At 34.7% G+C, this 21,210-nt stretch overlaps 1 protein-coding gene across 3 annotated transcripts in view; it reads left to right on the forward strand.

Annotated features, from left to right (window-relative positions):
• LOC118183306 (acetoacetyl-CoA synthetase-like) overlaps positions 1-14,221 on the forward strand; it is a 57,393-nt gene extending 43,172 nt beyond the window's left edge. Inside the window, exons 14-18 of one of the 3 annotated variants that reach the window (XM_035352794.2) lie at positions 1,296-1,421; positions 1,522-1,591; positions 6,092-6,150; positions 8,290-8,492; positions 14,126-14,221. In XM_035352794.2, coding sequence (XP_035208685.1) covers positions 1,296-1,421; positions 1,522-1,591; positions 6,092-6,150; positions 8,290-8,492; positions 14,126-14,152 — 485 coding nt within the window. In that variant the 3' untranslated portion in view covers positions 14,153-14,221. Of the gene's footprint in view, positions 1-1,295; positions 1,422-1,521; positions 1,592-6,091; positions 6,151-8,289; positions 8,493-11,462; positions 11,676-11,976 lie in introns of those variants that run through there. The other 2 variants (XM_035352795.2, XM_035352793.2) reach the window with 2 other exon arrangements.
• The last annotated feature ends 6,989 nt before the right edge of the window (positions 14,222-21,210 follow it).

The raw sequence follows: 21,210 nt of genomic DNA on the forward strand, positions 1-21,210 counted from the left end.
ATAATTCAATCATTTTGAAAGCAAAAAATGTACAAATTACAAACATATAAGAGTAAACAAACTGAGATCACTGAGCAGGGGGACAGAGTGGATACATATATAAATATACTTATATGCGTTTGGTGCGGCCGATTGCAACCAAAATAGGAGGTGCACATCTACATGTTATTGCAGTCCTATATACAAAATTTCAACGTTCTGAGGCTACTCGCTTTTGAGTTACGCGCGATACGTACGTACGTACGTTCGTACAGACGCCACGAAAAATTGTCTTCAGAATTCATTTTAAAGCAGTTTTATATATTTTTTTTTTTGAGGAAACGAGTCTTTTATTCTGTCCTTACGTACAAATATAACGCAAAAACATCGTTAAATTGCATTCGATAGCGGTCAAAATGTATATTTTCGTTGAAATATGCTGCCTGAATCTTTTCGCGATTACAGTACTTCCTTTTTGCTTCGTACACGGAAGCAAAAAGGAGTATAAAACATATCTGTGTAAAAAGCTTATTACGATGTGCAATGCTCGATATGGGAAAAAAAGAAAAAAAAAATCTGGATTTATACCTCTTTTTTTTTAACTTTCCGTCACATATGAAATGGATCCAAATGAACAGCGAACACCCCAGATTTAGAAGAGTCTTCTGAATTTCATAACTGCATGCATTTTCAAAATTAATATACTTGTTTGCTTCGAACAGTTGCGCAAACCTATCTATCTATAGCATCCTATTACTTGTCTCTTTAGCATCCTTGATATTTGCAACATAATACTTCGTGTCATTTTTATCATTATTAGTCAAGTACATTTTTAAACTAGGTTTCGTTCTACGCATCTATCCTGCATACATTTGTATTCGTCTAAACTTCTGAAGGAGCTATTATGGAGCTCCATGTAGTAATTGCTTCTAGCCAGAGTAGGACGGGGGACATGTACCTGCTTACCTCTGTTAGCCACCAGGTGCCTCCGTCCTCCGTCACCTGTGACCTGTAATCAATAGTTTGCAGATGTCTCAGTTATTTTAGACAAAGTATGTATGACGACAAGTTACATGCATTATACATGATTTTATATGAAGGGTTGTTATAACGACATTTATGTGAGTGTGATCTCTGGAAAAGCTTCCAGGCACATGAGAATACACTTTCGTTGGAACTACTCGCTGATCAATATAGCTGAAAATAAGTTCTGCAGCCTCTAGATAAAATAAAATTCATTCCCTTTCATTAAAACAATGTTACACAATATAATCAATTTTCTGCTAAAAATGATATTTTAAAACCGTTTATTTCAGGACGTCCCATTTTGGACAAAAGGGGTGATATTGTGATAGCTACTCCAACTCCTTCTCTTCCTATTTGCCTATGGAAGGATGTCGATAAAAGTATAATGAACGCCACGTATTTAAGCCAACATCAAGGTAAAGTCATTTTAAATGTAATAAGCATAGATAAACTTTAAACCATTTTCTAAGTAGTGTATATTTTTCTTAAACATGAAAAGTATTCATCTTTTTCCAGGCATGTGGTGTCAGAATGATGAAGGTTGGATTAATTCGAAGACAAAAGGCCTCATTGTTGTTGGAAGAAGGTAACGTGCAGTTCGCTTTTAATAAATAAATAAAGTTACATATGGGGTAATTATCTTCTTTCTAAAACTGTGCATGCAATTTACAATATTCAGTTATCTATTTAAAATCTTCTGCTATGATTTGTTTCTACACACTTGGAGAATTGATTGAAACCAGAATTATAATAATGGAGTGTGAATTGTTTTATCATAGTGAGTACGTTACTCTGTAAATTGAAGATAAACATGCTATTTTGCCTTAAAACAATTGCATATCTCTTCTATTTTTTTAAATAATTATTTAGGAAAACATAATAAGAAGAAAGCACAAACATATTTTCCGTGTTGGCTCTTCATTAACCTTCTTCCTTGTAGATCATATATTCTATGCGTTTTAATGTTTATAACATTTTTCCATGTCTTATATTGCAAATGATTGGTCAATGTCTTCCTTTCTGTACACTATTTTCTTCTTCGATTGGAACCCGAAACTACTGAAAATCCAATTGACAGATGTCTTGATGATGTCATTTGATAGACTTAACTGAAAATCCAATTCTTAGATGTATTGATGATGTCAATTAATAGACTCTACTGAAAATCCAATTGATAGATGTCTTGATGATGTCAAATGATAGACTCGACTAAAAATCCAATTGATAGATGTCTTGATGATGTCAAATGATAGACTCGACTAAAAATCCAATTGATAGATGTCTTGATGATGTCAAATGATAGACTCGACTAAAAATCCAATTGATAGATGTCTTGATGATGTCAATTGATAGACTCGACTGAAAAATCCAATTTACTTTCAGTCGAGTCTAAAAATTCATGTACTATCTGTTTAAATATTCTTCTTTGTGTTATGACATGACAAGCGTAAACGAAGAAATTAGGAATTAATAAAAGAAACACTCATAAGTGTTAGAAGGAATTTGCAAAGTATTTTATGTTAACTAAACATTTATTATGATTGAACTTGCGATGTAAATTCGCTTTTTGGTAGCCCTCACCAGAATGCAAATTAAGTGGTTGAATATTTTTATCGAGAGTTTTGAATGTTTTGCAGTTAGAGCTTTTGGTAGCGTCGCCTGAAGTTTAGGTCTTATAGTCCAGCTCCATCAGTGATTATTAAGGATTTAGCTATTTTTTAGCCAACATTAAAAACACACCATTTAAAATACTGAGTCAGCGTAACACTAGATGTACGGGACCCGTCATTTTCATGAATTTCGGATTTCATAGGCAAAATTACAAAAATCATTATTTTAATAAATTTATTATTTATGCTTGCTGGCAATTATCAATGCAATATGAGACGAATACATAAATTAATATTCCTTTCACCCCTTTAACTTCAAAGTTCTGTATGATTTGTATTTATCTCTATGGCTACCCATCAAAATGATGGGTAAGCTAGTTTCATATTGAATCATGATAAACCCTTATTTATGAAACTATTTTTCGGTGCCAAATAAAAAATTAGAACATAGATACTAAATAATTTAACGGACGGCTTTTCGTCAGAGCAAGGGATATGCCACGTATGATTATATGTCAATCTTACGTGCCTAAAGCGTAAACACGAAGCGTTAGGTTCAAGACTAAGGAACAGTCTGCAGTCATTGTGTTCCATTCAATGTGTCGAGACGTTTCAGTTAGTACGGGGAGATACGATTGAGAAGAAAGTATTAGATTATTTATTAGCAATATCATTACGGAATAAAAGGAAAGTGCTAGTTTTACTTTATTCTGAGGAAATAAATACCTTTCTTTAATCATCATGAGTAATTCAAGAAGAGGTACTGAATTGCTTAAGAGAACACTTGGTATCAGCGAAGATTGTTCTGGTAACACGGTCAGACATTGCCTCTTAATACGGCCACCCAGACCGTAAAGTGGTTAGGGAAGCCTGACTGCGATACCGAAGGCCCAGGGTTCGAATACCGGAGAAGGCATGGATGAAAAAATTAAACTGTCCCTTCATAGGAGGTAACGGTGATGGCCTATTAGGTGCCTTCACAATAAAATGGCCACCACTTCTGGCCTTAGTAGTGGCCAATGCCGTTCTAAGCAAGGTCCCGCCATTGGAAAAAAAGTCTGTTAACACTAAAATTACCGTAACTTTTTTACACGGATAAAAACAATTACAAACTCGTCTAACTGAGGCTTATTGGTAGATCCAGTGTTAAGATTCTATAAGTGTTTTTAAATTAAATTAATTGCTTCTTTAAAGAAAATACGCGGTTTTCTAAGAAAATACATGGTTCGTAAGTATATGTATACAAAAATATCTTTTAACCAAATGTTAAGTATAATAGTTTAGTAATTTTTGACTACACTACCTTGAATTTGAATTTTAAATTTATGTTATTTTAAACAACTGCAGGTGGCGGGGTTTTGGTTGTAAAGATGGGCTGCTCATTCCATTTCATTTCAAAATTAAATACATTCTGTCACAAAAAATACTCGTATATGCATTCAGAAGGAAACGAACTACTAACTCGAATTATAAGTGTATGAGGAAACTTAACATGTATGTAGTGTATGAGGAGATAAAAAAATTATTAAAAATTCAGAACAAAAGATCGGTTTATTAAGAAGTTATGGCATGAAAAGGGTACAGATCAGTAATTACTTTAGTCACCTTTGGCAGCCATAGAAGCCGAAACACGCCGTGGCATCGAATCAAGTATGTCACCTATGACCTCCTGGGGAAGATCATGCCGTAAACATTGCAACTAGGCAGTTAATTAGCCAATATTCCGGTTCGGCTGCTAAGACTCTATATACCGTCTAAGCATGTCCCGAACGTACTGTATTGGCGAGAGGTGTGGTGACCTGGCAGGAGCACGTCATATCCTTGAAGACGTTATTGGGAAAGTCGCGCAGTATGTAAAGGAGGGTTGTCTTGCTGATAAATGACACTGGGTGACCTGATAGCATAGGCAGTACAACTGACGTTAAAATGTCATCTACATAACTGGGAGCCAGCACAGTGCTTTGAAAGACGATTAGAGGTGTTCGTATGTCCTAACAAATCCCTCTTCACACTGCCACACCTTGTCTAATCGCCGTATGTCGCTCGACAACAAATTCCGAATCGGACTGCTGGCCTGGTAGCCTCCACAAGCGCGTGCGTTAGTCATCAGCGCTGAGACTGAATCGGGATTCATCGCTGAAGATTATACGCCTCTGTCGGTTACACTCCAGCTTGCTCGAGTTCGGTAAGAATTCAATCGACACTGACTATGATGTGGGGTCAGTGGTAGGCGTCTTAATGGACGTCGGCAACATACAGTAGCGTTGACCAGTCGTCTCCGAATGGTTTCGCTTGATACCACCGAATACCTGCAAGGTGGTAAATGGAGGCGTATCGATGCTAACGATGTTATTTGGGCGGGAGGTGGACGCTTTCATGATTGCGTGATCCTCGCGCTCATTTGTGGTGCTGGGACGACTTGGCCTTCCACGACGGTAGACTATCCCGTGATCCATTGTTTCCAACACCAAGGAACTACCGTATTGTTCCGACAGAGATGGCGGCCGATGCGACTGCTCGACCAACCCACTTCCCTGAGCCTACTATACGCCCCTTCTCAAAGTTCCACAACTGTTCGTACTGCAGCAAGTTACCTGTCAGAGTTATCTCTAGTCACAATACTGTCCATCCATGTCGACAGATTCGCTTGAATAGCCGTACGGCACGAGCAATAATGCTTTTAATCTCTCCCAGCTGCGTATCTCATATGCACATAAAGCACTTACACTTGCCCCATTGGAGTCGACATTTAAATCATTTGCATATACCTTACTAGACTACATTCCTGCCCACTTTAGTGATTGTGTTTCGATTTCTTCTGGATACATATGTAGTGTTATGACAGAGTATTGAAAAGGTTATTTAATACTTCTCAAGGCATTGTCATCGTAGTTGCAGACAGTTTACTATTTCACAATTAGGTTAACTTTAATTGTTTACTTTTCTAAACTGCACATAAAAACGTTTTAGCATACGGGAGAAAAAAGCAAAGAATGTAGTCGGAACCCAAAAGACGAGTTTATGTATTAGGTTAAGATCATCACGTATAGTTTCAAAAGGCAATCATACTCTTTTATTTTACAAGAGTTTTAAATACTTTTTCGACAAGAAAAAGAAAATTTAATTCATTTATTGAAAAAATGTCCATAAGAAAAAGCAGTACGTCTATGAGAATTTCTTAGACTTCCAGAGTAATAAACGATTTATTATGTTATAGATTAATAAAAGTCTATAAGCATTTCTTACAGAAAAATTCTATAAGAAAGAGAAAACCCTCAAGAAGAGTTATTTTATTAGGTGTAAAATGATTGCATTTTGCATCAAAAATGCAGTCACGTTTTTCAGCTTACCACTATAGGTCTATACACGCAAGATAATTAAATAATTTAAGTTAATATATTTCGGCTATGATTTTATGATGTTAGAAAATGTAAAATAACTCAATTTGAATTTCATTTTTGAAACTTATATTTTAGCGACGACACTCTGAAACAAAACTCAGAACGTTTTGGTGCCACGGATGTATATTTTGCCAGTAAGTTCCAATTTTCTCTTAGATTTTCTATTCATTAACGATTAAAAAAACATTGGAAAAAATTTAAGATATACAGGTAATTTACAGCCTACATTTTACAAAAGACAATTATACGAAATATGAAACGACACATTGCGCAGTAATAATAAAAATTAGGATTTTACACCACAATGAAAATTAAAAGGTATTTATTTTCCGCTATGCTGGAGTGGACCATTAATTAGCCATTTGGGCAATGATCTACCACTTATGTTTTTAGATGGCTCCATTAAAACGCTGTTTTTAAATGTGAAAATAAGTAGAAATGATTTGAAATATATAAATGAAAACGATTAAGTAACTTAAACTCTAATTAAGTAACTTAAACTCTAATTAAGTAACTTATAACTCTTTAAAATTTTAATTTTAATTAAACTTTTTAAAATTTTAATTCCATTAAATTAAAGTGGTAATAACTGGCGCTATAGTACTTCCTAAGGGAAATTCCAGACCTTTTTTGGGAAAATGAATCACAGTGTGTTCAACTGGTACAATTTTGTATCCTGACATCTACGTGGGAATATTCGACTAGCGACAACACATTCGGCGTCCCTGGACATGGATACGTTATATGAATTGGCATGTCACTTCGAGTAATATAAGAATACAGAAGGTGCCGCATGAGAATACGCGAGACTGGGAGCTATCTTTGGTACGTTCTGATGCAATAAAAAGTATACTAAAGAAACCATATCAAAAACATAGGAGGACCCTGGGTAATTGGTTCCACAAGTCGAATGATAAACTCAAAGTAACTTAAAAGCAGGAGATTGCATATTACATCCTTACCGGATTCACAATATAAATCGCGTAGATACTCACCGTTAGCTGGCAGTATAAACGAAAAATAGGAAATTTTGTGTGAATGGTACACCTGGATTCCCTTAAGACATTTAAAAATTTCATTAGGGAACATTGACATTTCTCTGACCTTAGTATAAAACAAGGTGAAATTTCATATAGAAGGTGTTTATTTCACAGGATAGGGAGGAAAAGTTTAGATTACCTAAATTAATACACTCGATGCTAAAGAGACAACGAAACACCAAATATTTTATGTCAACGTTTTCGCTACAGTTGTCCATTTACACTCATAGCACGTAGACGTTATTACTGCGTTTCGTGTGTATTTGCTAGTTATTTGGGAAACACTTTGTCTGCCAGATGACTACCACGTTTACACTGAACAAGACGCAATGCACTGCACATCACTGCATAAGACTGCAACACGGCTCGCAACACGTTGCACAAAATGGTTGCGGACACTTTGCATAACACAGCCAAGGACATCTAGTCTGCATTCACATTCCTCCCGATTCATTCGTTCAGCTTTTCCACACTTCCTGCCCACTCTTCTTCCTTTAGGGATACTTGAAGGATACGGCGTTTGCTAAAGCTTGAAGGACAATGTTTCAAACAGCTTATCATTCAATGTTCCTAAGGGAAGAACCTTTTTGATAAGTCGAGGTACCTCGCGAACCACTGAATGTCTCTGAAACTCGATATAAAGTGACCTGGAAGAATTCTTTAATGTGTTCGTACTGAGACAATACATGTGGGAATTGCTTCTTCCGTCCTCTTGGTAGTTGAGTGTTACTGCAGCTGAGATTTCGCGAATGACATCGTTTCAATAAACCTCCCTACAACAGAAACACACGATGCCGAATAGGCCAGCGCAGCACGGCTACTGATAGTCAAGGCCACAAAGCTCTTTCTAGAAGCCTTACGCTACCACCCGCCCCCGCATTATAACAGTATAAACACCTCTCCATTTAGAAAAATTTCCGAAACACATTCGTTTTGCATATGCAATTTGTTTCAAGAATAATTTTATCAAATGCACATGAAGCGCAGAAATTAAATATACGTACATTGCATATATAAGTAAATCGAAGACAGTAGCGAGAAGGACGACATAAAAATATGGAGTTTTATTATCTCTAGGGCTTAGTGTACCATTTTTAAAATTGGTAATCAAAACGCTCTACCCTATACTGCGTAAAATTGCAAGATCGTGAGTTCTGCCTGTGAGGCCAGGGAAACATTTGTAATATTAATGCTCTTTGCCTTGGTATGACTGGTGTGAACATTTATTTGCAGTCCACGGAATGGAAGAGATCATGGATTACATATGTGTGAGTCAAAACCGAGGTGATGGTGAATGCCGAGCCGTCCTCTTCGTCATGTTGAAGGATGGTTACGAATTTACACCAGAACTCAAGGAAAAGATTGCCTCAACTATCTACAAGGAGTTGTGGGAGTACTGCGTGCCTGAGGTCATTCTGAGCGTACCAGACATTCCTGTAAGTATTAATAAATATCACTGAATTATGCAAAGAGTGCATACAAAAACGAAATATTTACAATTCGTTTTTTGTTTGCACGTGTTGTCAAAATATAAATTATACTTTTTTGAATTCCTGCTTAAATTAATCCCTATTGTTATTTTAAATGAAAGTAGAACGAAACACAGCAGCAAGGAAACGAAATTTTCTAATACGGGAATTCATCTGGCATTACAAAATATCTAACCTCACATTTATTTATAACATACATATGAAACGAAGCTAGGGAGGTTCTTTAAAAAATTATACTTAACTGTGATGCATAAATTTAAAACAAATTTTCACATTTTTCCCTGAGGTAGTCTTTAGATAAAATTCATAATTTTGCAGTATCGGTAATTAAAAAAAGCACAGAGCATTTTAAAGCATTAAAGACGAAATTGTAAGTAACTTAGAATCCCTTTTTAAACCTAATGTGACATTTTCATGGCCAGCAAATTTGACTTTCAATCTTATCGAAAGCATTGAGAGAGAACAATTATTACTGAATGCCAAAAAGGACCTAGTGGGACAGAAAAATACAGGAATATAAAAATTCTGCAAATCATGCAGCGAAAAACTAGAAAATGATCATTATGAGAAGAAAATGTTATCTAGCTTAAAAATAACTGTAATCAGCATTTTCCAGATGTCATCATTACAGAGCTAAGGACAGCTCTTCGAGGAGAAAAAGGTTGTCTTAAGTAGCCTAGCTGTGAGTTTACTAATATCAGAACTACTATTTTTTTTAAATGAGTTTATTTCCAACGAATATCAAATCTAACTAGGCTGTTCTTTATTTGCTAAGAATTTTTTTCTCAAGGTCACTCATTGATAACAAATTTGACTCAGCATTAAAGAGTATTCTGGATCGTTCAGACGAGGGCTTTATGGTAATAAGTTTCATACGCCAAGCTTCATTGCTAGGCAACCAGACCTTGATACGTCACAGAAACTGATCTCAGGATTTTGCCTAAATATTCTAACTGTTCAGATTTATACTAAATTGGTATAAGAGCTGGTAAATCACAGCAAAAGATAAAAACTTAAAATAAATTTTCATGGCCAGCGAATTTGACTGTTAAGCTCATCGAAAACATTAAAACAAAAAATTACAGTGATAATTATTACAGTGTGTCAAAAAGGATCTATTGGGATAGTATGTCCTTACTTCAAGTATTGCAAATCACGCAGTGAAAAACTGAAAAATGACTATAGTCACTTATGAGAAGGTATTTGTCGACAGATTTACTGAGTCAGCTGCACATTTACGCTGATGCAAATTTATTTCAACCTTTAGGCCTTGTACAGTGATGAGAGTTTTTGATAATAAAAACGTAAAAAATGAAAATGCCTTCACCGGGACGTATAATTTACAAGTGCACATCAGTATCGCCACTGTCGGAGAGGTTTTAAAAATGGACCAATGAGCTCTATTGCTCTTGTGACGGTGAATCTTTTAAATTGTTCATATGAGCGGTGTTGTTGTTTACATTTTATTTTGCATTTGTTTCGCAGTTATAAATGTAAGGCCTATAAATACTTCTATCGTTTTACTAGAAAATCTTGCAGTGCTTTCCTTTGGTAAGTTTATTTAACCGTCAACATTTCACTTTCATGAAACTCATCGCACATTGATATTCGGATTAAAGTTCATGGTATATTATCGCTCTCTGTATCGAGAAACTTTGTAACTTGTGACTCAAGCTAGTCACAAGACTTGCTTGAGACTGACTTTTGTAACTTATGACTCAAGAAGTGTTACAATGAATCTATTACTTTCTTATCTCAATGCTTGCAATAATTTATTTTGAAAGCGTAAGGTTCAAAAGACATATTGCGAATGATCTGATTGATCTGAATGATCTGATTGCGAATGATCTGATCTGATCTGCGAATGATCTATCGTTAACATTCAACGTTATATATAAAATAAATTAAATATTTTTAATGGCCTTTGTAATGGCTATTATTATAGAACATCTTTTTCATAAAGACTTTTTTATAATATACAAAGGCTAAGACTATTGTATCTAACTTCGCTCTGAAAATTTTCACAAGAAATCCACGATGCTTTAATTATTTTGCACAGGAAATCACGTGGCAAAACATTTCCTCGGTGGCTATACAGTTATGCACTTACGAAGTATGCCGAAGGGAATCAAACCTGGACCTCTCGAATACGCGCCGAAAGTACACGGCGAAAGCATGCTGGAAGGAGTGAGAAAATATCTTATAGCGTATGACAACAATGACGACTTGATAATCATATGAATGCTCCCGTATGGAATTACCCTCCGACTAAACGACACCACTGAAATATTTAAATTAAGTATTTATTCAGTTACTAGAGAAATATTTTTGAAAATTTCTGAATGAGTGTAAAATCTTTGAATGTCACCAATGAGACACTAACGACTCGTGTGTTAAAAACTGTGGCATGTTGGATAAGTTTCAGCTGATCCATTATAGCTTAAAATACGAGTATAACCTGATTTTAAACTTATTTCTTTTACTGGGTCTTTATGCATTTCTTAATAACGAATGTTTGATTGTTAGATAAGATTTCGCACGGAACTGACTTCTTTTATTTGGAGTTGCTGTTTCAGTTTCGCGAAAGGCAGACGATATTCTTTGCAACAGCATGCAAAGAATTATATAACGTTTAAGTTTAAACAAAAAGAAACTGATACTTCTGCAACTGAGTTTTAACATAGAGTGATTTAATAATAGATAATCTGCATTTGTGCCTCGGGCTTTGCCAATCTACTAATGACATTTCTTTTCTGAGCATATATCGAGTTCCCGCCCCCTCACCAGCATAAGAAACGCGTTCTTTTGGCGACTGTATACGTTCTATGGCAATGATATTTCATTTGCATTCGATTTATTCTTTTAACAACTGTGAATTGGCTTTGTTCAATAAAGCATTTCTTTTATTAATTACAGTGATGACGAAAACTCCTTTGACAGAAGGTCTTGTATTACTTTACAGTATAATGACAAGTTGCCGGAGGACACTAAAGAATTGAAAAATAAATGCAGTATATCCAACAAGCTGCAAAAAGAATAGAAATGAAGAAATTACGAATGTATTTATTTATACAATATTATCTATTTATATCAAATCTATACATAAAAAGCTAAATAATACTGTGGAAATTAAGTAATGCATATCGATAGCTATACAGATAGCAGATAAATAAATAGATGCATAATATTTAACTAATTTGCAAACTGAAAAATACGAACTGTTTTATGAGTGCCATTTTGATAGTCATTACAGACGTTAAAACTGAGGTACTTGAGTGGGAATCTTATTGGTATATATTTTATATCACTTATTTATCAGCACCAGATGATAAAACTTAAAATTTTTCCAACAATTATTTTAAGATGAATAGTAAATTTGCAACAGCTTACATGTAGTCAAAAGAACTAATTTTTAATATATTATTTTCAGTATAATCTCAATAATAAAAGAATGGAAAGGATCGTTCGAGAAATCGTAGCAACGAATCGGATTCCTGAAGTCAATAACATCAAGAACCCGGAGTGTTTGAAATACTTTTGTGACATACCAGTGTTGCTGAACTATGTGAAGGAATAAAACTCTCTCGCTACTTTGCCATATTTGTTCACTGATGCTGAGCTCTAGAATCTGGGAGAGGAAAATGATATTGAAGGGTTTATGCGAAAGTTATTATCGCATAAATAACTGATGCACAATGCTGTTACAAATATTAAAATTAAACGGAAATCTGAGATGCTTCTTTCTTTGAAATTTACACCTTGCACAAGGAAAGTGGGACAGTTATATATCTCCCGATCTACTGGACCGATTGTCGAAATTGAACTTGCGTTTCTCATGTCTCGAAAGCACGACATAGAATATATGTTATATTTATATTATAGCATTGTTCTAATATAGGTATTATGACACAAAACCAGACTTTTTCTAAAATAATATACCAATTTTTTTAGTACTTCGATTCTCTACAACTCGAATGGTAGATAGTAGATATTAAATCGATAATAGTCGAATAGTAGATATTAAATTTCGTAACTTTTCGTGAGAAATTAAAAAAAAATTATTTTGGAGCATTTCTTTCAGTTTGCGCCAAGAATAATACTTTGGCGATCTTCATAATTTAGAGCAACTTATTTTATTTTCCCTTTTTTTCATTGTACACGAGCGAAAAAATATCATCGTTCATACTTTCAAATAATATTAATAAAGTGAGTAAACCACATTTGGTTTTATTTTCGTTTATAACAAATATGCCAAATTTCAAAACGTGCCTGTATGTAAATTTAAGTATATTTTAAGAAATTTTGAACAAAAATCTCTTGCAGGTATGCTTAGAAATATATCTACTTTAAGATGATGGTAAAACTTTTAAAGGTTTTAATACAAAATTTTTTTCGAAAAATTTATAACTATTATTTAAAAATACAAATTTTAAACATTAGTCATAAAAATAGAGGAATTCTATTTGGAATGAAGCTAAATTTCGAAATGTGAAAAGAAGACTCAAATACGTTTAATAAAAAAGAGATATTAATAAATATATACCAATTTCAATTAACATGGAGGAGCTAAAATTTTGAGAGCTAATGTTTAAAAAAGAGCTAATGTTTTTTTGGAATTATTTGAGTCGATTTGAAAGGAAATTTGAAAAGAACAGTGTTACGTTATTTCAGAAAAAGTCCGATTTTGTGTCAAAATACCTATTTTAAAATAATGCCATGTATAAATCTAATATATAACCCAAGTCGCGCTTTCGAGACATGGAAAATATTAGTTATGTTTCGACAATCGGTCCAGTAGAGCAGGAGATATAGAACTCTACCTTTTTTGTGCAAGATGTACTTTTCATTACTACGAACAGAGATCAGATTATATTTCTATGCCTTAATTTGCAGATTATCAGTTAATAATTCGATTGTTGCATACCTTAAATGATCACTAGTTGGAATATGTTTATAGACACTTCACCAGATTGTATAGCTCACCATGTATGTAGATAATCAAGTTTTTAAAGAAGAATGTCGGGAAATATTGCATTGTCGTAAGGTACTCAGATATACTAAGTTGTTAATGCAACAAACCAATGACTGCGGAAATTATGAAAATATTTGCCAGATGGAGTAAAGTAAATTATTATTACGCTGGAGTATACACACAGCAGTTTTTTAGTCTTAGGTATGCTATTTTAAGCAATTAATTTTTCAGCTTACTCCCGTTGAAAATATTAAAAAGGTTTATGGGTGAGACTGTATTTGAACTTTATTCAGTACATTCGAATTCTTATATACTCAGTGCCATATAAATATTCAGGATGATCAGAAACCGGAATAATTGAAAGTACAAGCACAAGAAAGTCTTTTTTAACTCCTTTATTCGTCTAAAATTCAGATAAATAATTTAGAGTAAGTTTCATTTTGTCAAAGTCGTAGAATTTCATTCATGTTGTTAAAGTATGGAAAAAACGTTTTTGGTCACTTTTTGAATCATAGAATAAATGTAGTAAGATAGTCGGTATTTTGAATGTAAAAGCAAGTAATCATGTAGTTGTGTAGATGTTGATTTTGGTTTTGTTTATTTCCAGCAATTAAACATTCGAAAATATGGCTGATCGTCTAATGTTACGATTTTGCATCACTGTAGCTTTGTAAAACTATAAATAAAAATTTATGATACTAAATTGTGCATTTTTCATTTGCTTTGTTTTTATTTATACAAATTGCATAATTCTAGGATTTGTATGTAAATGTTTGTTATTTATACAAATTGCATAATATGTAAGATTAACTAGAAATGTAATTTTTGAAATGATACTAATTTTTCAGTATTCAATGATATCTGTAAATATGGAGAAATTTTGTTAAGAAATGTTTCGAGGAGCAGAATGATATGCACGTTGTAAGCGGGTATTTTTTAAAAAAAGGAAATTTTTTAAAAGCAATGCGGTAGCACTTGAAAATATAAGCGAATCATCTCATATACAAATGGTTTAATTGAGTAACACATGGAGGTAATAAAGGAAAATTCAGATCTGATGTTTTACTAAACGTTTCCTCTTAGTTTAACAGAAAACGATTCCCTAAAGAATTCCCTAAAGATTTCCTAAAGAATTTCCCTAAAGATTTCCTAAAGAATTTCCCTAAACGTTTTAAAAAGAGCTTCACGAGGATTAAGAGCACTTTCTGCAATCGGATTGGTATGGTGGTTAGTGGTACCGCTTGCAGAGCACTGGACGCGTGTTCGAATATGGAGACGGTATGGATGTTTGTAAATGTATAGTGTGCTGCTTACAGCATGGAGATATTCAATCGAGACAAAAATCTATTCAACAGGTTGAAGGTAGCAAAAGATGAAATAGAAGACACTTGGATCCTTGAACATGAGTTGTATACTGACATAGATTCTGACATAGATTCTGTTGCATGTGTACTGGTTCGTAATAGATTGAATGCACACAGGTCCGCTGATAGGTTAATAAAAATTTATTTTAGCAAAATAAACACTTCAGTGTTCTGGAATATTCCGCAGAAATACTAGTACAGGACTTCACAGAGTACAGTCAGTAGTTACGCATCGAACTACTAATAACGTTAAACACAATACAATGCAAAGCGCGTCGAAAGAGAAAGATAACTCAAATATCTCAGTTCACTTAAAACTAACAACTCGCAAGAACAACAACGAAGCAACTGAGAGCAGATGCTATCTCTTTGGCCTTAAATAGTTTCCAGCCACCCTCCGAGATATTTCTAGTACTTTCTGCTTCTCGAAATTACGGGAAAGCAATACGAGGCTAGAATTACGGTTACAACTAACACAGTGGTCAATTACATTTATTCAATTTCAGTACATATTACGGTGATACAGAGGCCGGGCCCAAATGTCGTCAAAAGGTGCCCAAATTTGACGATTTCTAGACAAATTTGGAGACAAAATAAGTCGCCTAAAACGTTGTCAACTTGGTGATATCTCGCCAAATTACCGAGACACCCATTTACTCAATGTTAAATGCACTTTCTGTATTCTTACTTCTCTGGCATAGCTTCCCTTTGGATTTTTCATGTTACAAAAAAAAAAAAAAAACACAACAGTTTTACTTATAATTCTACAATTTTAGTAGAATCTAAGCACAAAATTCGTAACAGTATCAAAAGGACATATTTGCAAAGTGCTTTTTGTGAAAAACAAAGGGAAAATAACAAGAGAAGGATCGGTTTTATAGTATAAGTCGTGAATGTCTAAAATCAGAAGAAGTAAGTTATATAATTTAAAGTATTACATTATAATAGTTGTAGTTACACTGCATGTATATATATAAATATAGGCCAAAGTGCAAATATAAATTTAATTGTAACTTACAGTTTAAACTCTATAGATGTAAGTGGTTAATCCACTGTCTAAACGCAGAGGGAGGTTCTTTCAAACCAACGATTAAGAAACGCCGCAGTTTGCCATAAAAGAGTGAGTGAGTGAGTGAGAGGTTATTGGCGCAAAACCAAAGATGATTATAGCGCGCCAAACACGAGATGGGATGATTACAATTGATGAAATTAAAATAAAATAAATAGAAACAAGAAGACAAATGTACCAAATCCAGAGGATAAAGTCATATAAAAACAAGTTAAAAACACACATTAACATCCAAGACGCAATCTTCAAAACAAATTACTTTAGGTAATAAAAGCCAGTCTCTTTTAAATAATAAAATAAATTACAATTGACCTCTCTTCCGATTAAACTGTCGAGAGGTAAGTCACAGCTATTAAATTATTTCTGGCGAAGACTATTAAAACATGGACACTCAATTAAAATATGACGAACAGATACACAAACATTACAATTAAAACAAATAGGCTCATTTTCAGCTTTGAGAAGATAGTTATGTGTCACTCTAGCGTGACCAATTCTGAGGCGAGTCAAAAGAACTTCCTCCTTACGATTTCCAGAAAATCCCAATGCTCAATTCTAGGCTTTAAATATTTTAACTTGTTAAGCTGAACGTCCCAAATTTGCTGCCATTTTTTCCGGATCTTCTTTATGACACAGCAGATGTCTCTAAAAAGGATGAGTCGAATGGACACTTCAACAGCAGATTTTGCTGTGATATCTGCAAGCTCATTTCCCTTTATTCCCGCATGTCCAGGAACCCAGCAGTACATGACTTCCTACCCTCGCATTGTTAAGTTTATATGAACCTTGAGAATATCCACTACTACAACTTGGGAAAAGCTTCCAACGATTTAAGAGCACTATATGAGTCTATATAAACTATGAACTTTCGTGGCAGAGCTTTGAGATGTACAAAAGACCATAATATATTGCAATTAGTTCAGATGTTAGGACTGAGAAAGCATGGTGCAGACATCTGCCCTCTATGTAATCTTCAAATACAAATGGCATCCCGACATGATCATTTGACTTGGATCCGTCTGTATATATCGGGTAATAACTGCAATATTTGTGCCTGTGCTCAGCGAAGAGTTGTCTGTAAATGATCTCGTTGGTACTTGCCTTCACGTGATGTTGCCATAAAAGAAGGAGAAAGTTTTGTATTACGCAATATTGGAATGGAGCGTGTTGCAACCCCCTAGTATTGCACAGTGGTGCCGATTTATTCTCGTCAAGTATATAAATGTAACGCTATATATTTCTTCTTGTATGTCTAGCAGATTAGGTTAGATTAGGTAAGGGTTTGAAGCGAGTCTCCGGTGCTATATCCGGATAGTTTTGCTATGAACCGAGATTAAATCCTCAGTAATAATAATGATATTTTTTTAAATTTGTTAATAAAAAAACTTAGTTTACTTTGAAAGACTGATTACTTTGGTTCCTAAATACGATTGATGAAAGTTACGTTACGCATCTACAGAGCGAAACTTATTCGAAGGCAATTTTTAATTGGTTGTAGAACATGAAATTTAAAGTGGTATGGCTGAATGTTTAAATCCAAGTGCTTTTGATCTCCTTTTTGGCCTGAGTATGAAATTAAATTGTCCAAGAGCAAAATTATTATATTAAAAATTTGTTTAATTATGACGGAATGTCAAGGAAAAAGAAAATAGCGAGGATAACTATCAAACCTCTTCACTCAGAATCAGCGATATTTGGGACTTAAATGGGTTTTAGTTAGTAATAAAAATAGTAGCCAGATTTATGTACATCAAGTAACAGCTTTCTGGCAAGAAATCACCAATAATTAATTTTAATTTTCTTGTGTTTTTAAATATATTTTTAAATTTTTTTTATTTTTGTACGTTGAAATTTTTATGATGACTTAACAGTTTTAAACTTCTTCTAGGTCTGTTGAAAGTTTAATAGTTTTATATAAACTCTTCTCAAGAATTAAATTTAAATTTAAATACATTCATTTGCAATAGTTTTGCTCATATTTCCTAGGAGATAATATTACGTAAAAATTATTAATTTAATTTAAATTTATGAACCCAGATATAGTGCTAGATTGTTACATTTTGAGTCCGTTGGGCATCAAATGTCGATGATCGAAAATCCCACACAAGGTTTTGTATATTTACTAAGTGGTTCAGCCATAACGTGGGAATCACGAAAACAACGCAGTATAGCTCTGTCTTCAGCGGAGGCGGAATATATGGCTCTATCTGAGGTCGCCAAAGGAAAAGGTCTTACCTGCGTCGTTTCCTGAAAAAGCTAGTTTACAACATAGAAACTCCAACAACAATATACTGCGACAATCAAGGAGCTCAGAAACTTAGGAAGTACTCTGTGTTTCACTCTCGTACAAACATCTTGATCGAAAATGCAAATGATCAGTTTCAAGGCAAATGAACATGAATTGCGATCCTAGCGCGCATTTGCGCAATTTTCAAAATATAAAACAAGTAACAAAGGCGGGAAATTTATCTTCTTTTGTTGCTGCCATTGTAAATCCTCAAAGAAGCAACTAAAGATGCCATTACGACGATATCGAAGATCTTACTGACAACTAAACAACTAAACGACTTCGAACGTGGTCGCATTGTAGGGTTGCGTGAAGCTGGGTGGACACTGCTGTGCAAAGATGTTGGCAACAATAGTTGCTACAAGGAAATTGCCGACGAAATGAATGCTCTGGAAGGTCAAGGAGCACAAATGGGAGGCAAGATAAGATGATTGTTCGGCAGGCCCGAACCGCCCCAACGGTATCATTGTCGACTATTTTAAACACACAACCAGCTACGTCTACCAGCAGTACCTCCCGTGATACTGTCCACCATCTCACGGTGCTTATCTGAGGCGGGGTTACGCTCACAGAAGCTTTTAAGACGTTTGACTTTGACCCCACAACATCGACGGAGACGTCTGGAGTGGTGTCGCAGCCGATCATCATGGCTACCATCAGACTGGCATCGTATAGTGTTCAGCGATGAATCCGGCTTCACTCTTGAAGCAGATGACTACTGTGTTAGTATCTGGAGAGGACGGGGCCAGCGGTCCTAATCAGCCTTTGTTTTACAAAGGTATACAGCCAAAACCCCTGGTGTGATGGTGTGAGGCGCTATTTCTTATGACAGCAGGTCATCTTTAGTCATCCTTCGTACATCTTTAACAGCTCAACGATATGTTGATACCATCCTGCTGCCCGTTGCATTATCCTTCATGGCACGTCATTCTGGGACCATTTTCGAACAAGATAATGCCAGGGCACATACCGCTCGCATATCTCTGTACTATCTCCGTGCGGTTGATACCCTTTCTTGGTCAACAAGGTCACCAGACCTTTCACCAATCGAACATGTCTGGGACATGGTAGGCCGCCAGATTCGGATCTGGGGAATCACAAAATATCGCAGCTCTGGAGCGATAACTGATGAATGCCTGGCAGAATGTGTCGCAGGATGACATTAGGAACCTCTACCACCCCTTGCCTCGACGAATTCAATCATACATTGCCGCCAGGGTCGGTTCGACCAACTACTAATTTGAAAACTCAGTGGCTGATTGTGAGCCGTGAACAGGTACTATGACCTTGAATTTTAGTAATTTTATTATCTGTGTATGAACTATACGCATATTCAATTTCATCAAAAACAACCACTTCTTTCATGATGCTTCGATTTTTTTGCAAAAGATTTGTTTTGTGATTTATTGGAGCTTTATTTATCAATTCGTAACATTCGGTGCATCGAAAGAATTTTCAAGCAAGTAATTACAAGCTTTCAAAGTCTAAAAATATTTTACTCATATTCTCGTGAATTTCTTTAGAATCATTATCTGCAGATAATGATTTTTTCGATTACCATGGTAATCGAAAAAAAATCATTAAATGATAAATGTTTTTACTTCCTTGTGCGAAGTAAAACATTGCAATCGCGAAGGAAAGGAAGTATTGCAGTCGCGAAAAATTTCGGGTATAGTATTTCAAGGAAATATCCGTTTCGACCGCTCTCGAACACATTTCAACTATGTTTTAGCGTGACGTATGCGGACAGAGAATAGGACTCTTTCTCAAAACAAATTGTAAAATGCATTTAAAAATGGATCCAAAGAGACTTTTTTGTGACGTCTGTACGTACGTATGTATTTCGCGTAACTCAAAATGAATAGCCTGAGAGCGTTGGAATTTTGTCCCTTTGTTGCTCAGTGTTCCACTACATGGAATACCCAACTTGAATCGCTTCTGAAACCGTTAAATTCAACCATAAATGGATAATAAAACTGCTTTTATAATATACTTGGAACTTCTCTTTTTAAATAGTAGATAGCAGCATATCACAAGGAGACCCAGAATTTTCATTTATAATGTGTTTTTAAAATCCACTTTTTTCCTAGTAAATTTCCTTTTTTTTTTTTTTTTTTTTTTTTTTTTTTTTTTTTTTTTTTTTGTACAAAAAAATTTTTTTTGAAAACAAAATTCCGTATAATTTTGATGGCTGTACTTTACATTAATTGTTATATATTTTTTCACATATTTTATACAAAAAGCATGCGCAGAATCATTGAAGAAAACGGAGTGTTCTATTAGCACTGCGCCTTTAGCGATCTTATGCTCATCAGAACATTTGTCTTAGGAGACAACATCTGTTGTATATGTTTTCTATTTCCGTTGTTTTGGAGGGGAATGAATTCAAACAAAGCAGTTTTGAGGGGTGAGGTGGGGTTTGTGCTATGAAAGCCCTAATATTGGTATCTTGAAATTTTTGTGAGTAGGTTTTCCAGGTGGGAAATTTATCAGTAGTTTGAGTCTTCTTTATTTAGCCGAGCCGCGCGAATTTTTTTGCTGTCGCTTTTAAGTCTCATTCCCGTTTATTTACAATAAATGTGTAGATATTTCTTGTGTATGTATATCTTAAAGCTTATTTTTCTTTATTGTTAATATTAATTGCAGTTAATTTTTTATTATTAATTTTCCATAAATGGCATGGAGAGGTCTAAATCTTTCCGAAGCGCTAAAAGTGCTTCATGACTTACCCTCTGATTCTGAATCAGAGCATGAAGATAGCAGCGATACTGAGATATACGTTCCTGAACCACTTGTGTAATCCGATGATGATATGTCGGATGAAACTCATTTATTTGATGAGAAGACTGACAATCCATCTCACCCAAGCCCCTCTACACAGCCTAAAGTTTTTACTTGGAATTCTAAACATATTGGGACAATCCTGTGGTTGTTAACTATTGTTATGATACTAGGGACCCCAATTTCAGGAA

The sequence above is a fragment of the Stegodyphus dumicola genome, chromosome 7 (assembly GCF_044657685.1).
Source record: "Stegodyphus dumicola isolate Sdum_Otavi_A_Nest chromosome 7, ASM4465768v1".
Taxonomy (NCBI): domain Eukaryota; kingdom Metazoa; phylum Arthropoda; class Arachnida; order Araneae; family Eresidae; genus Stegodyphus; species Stegodyphus dumicola.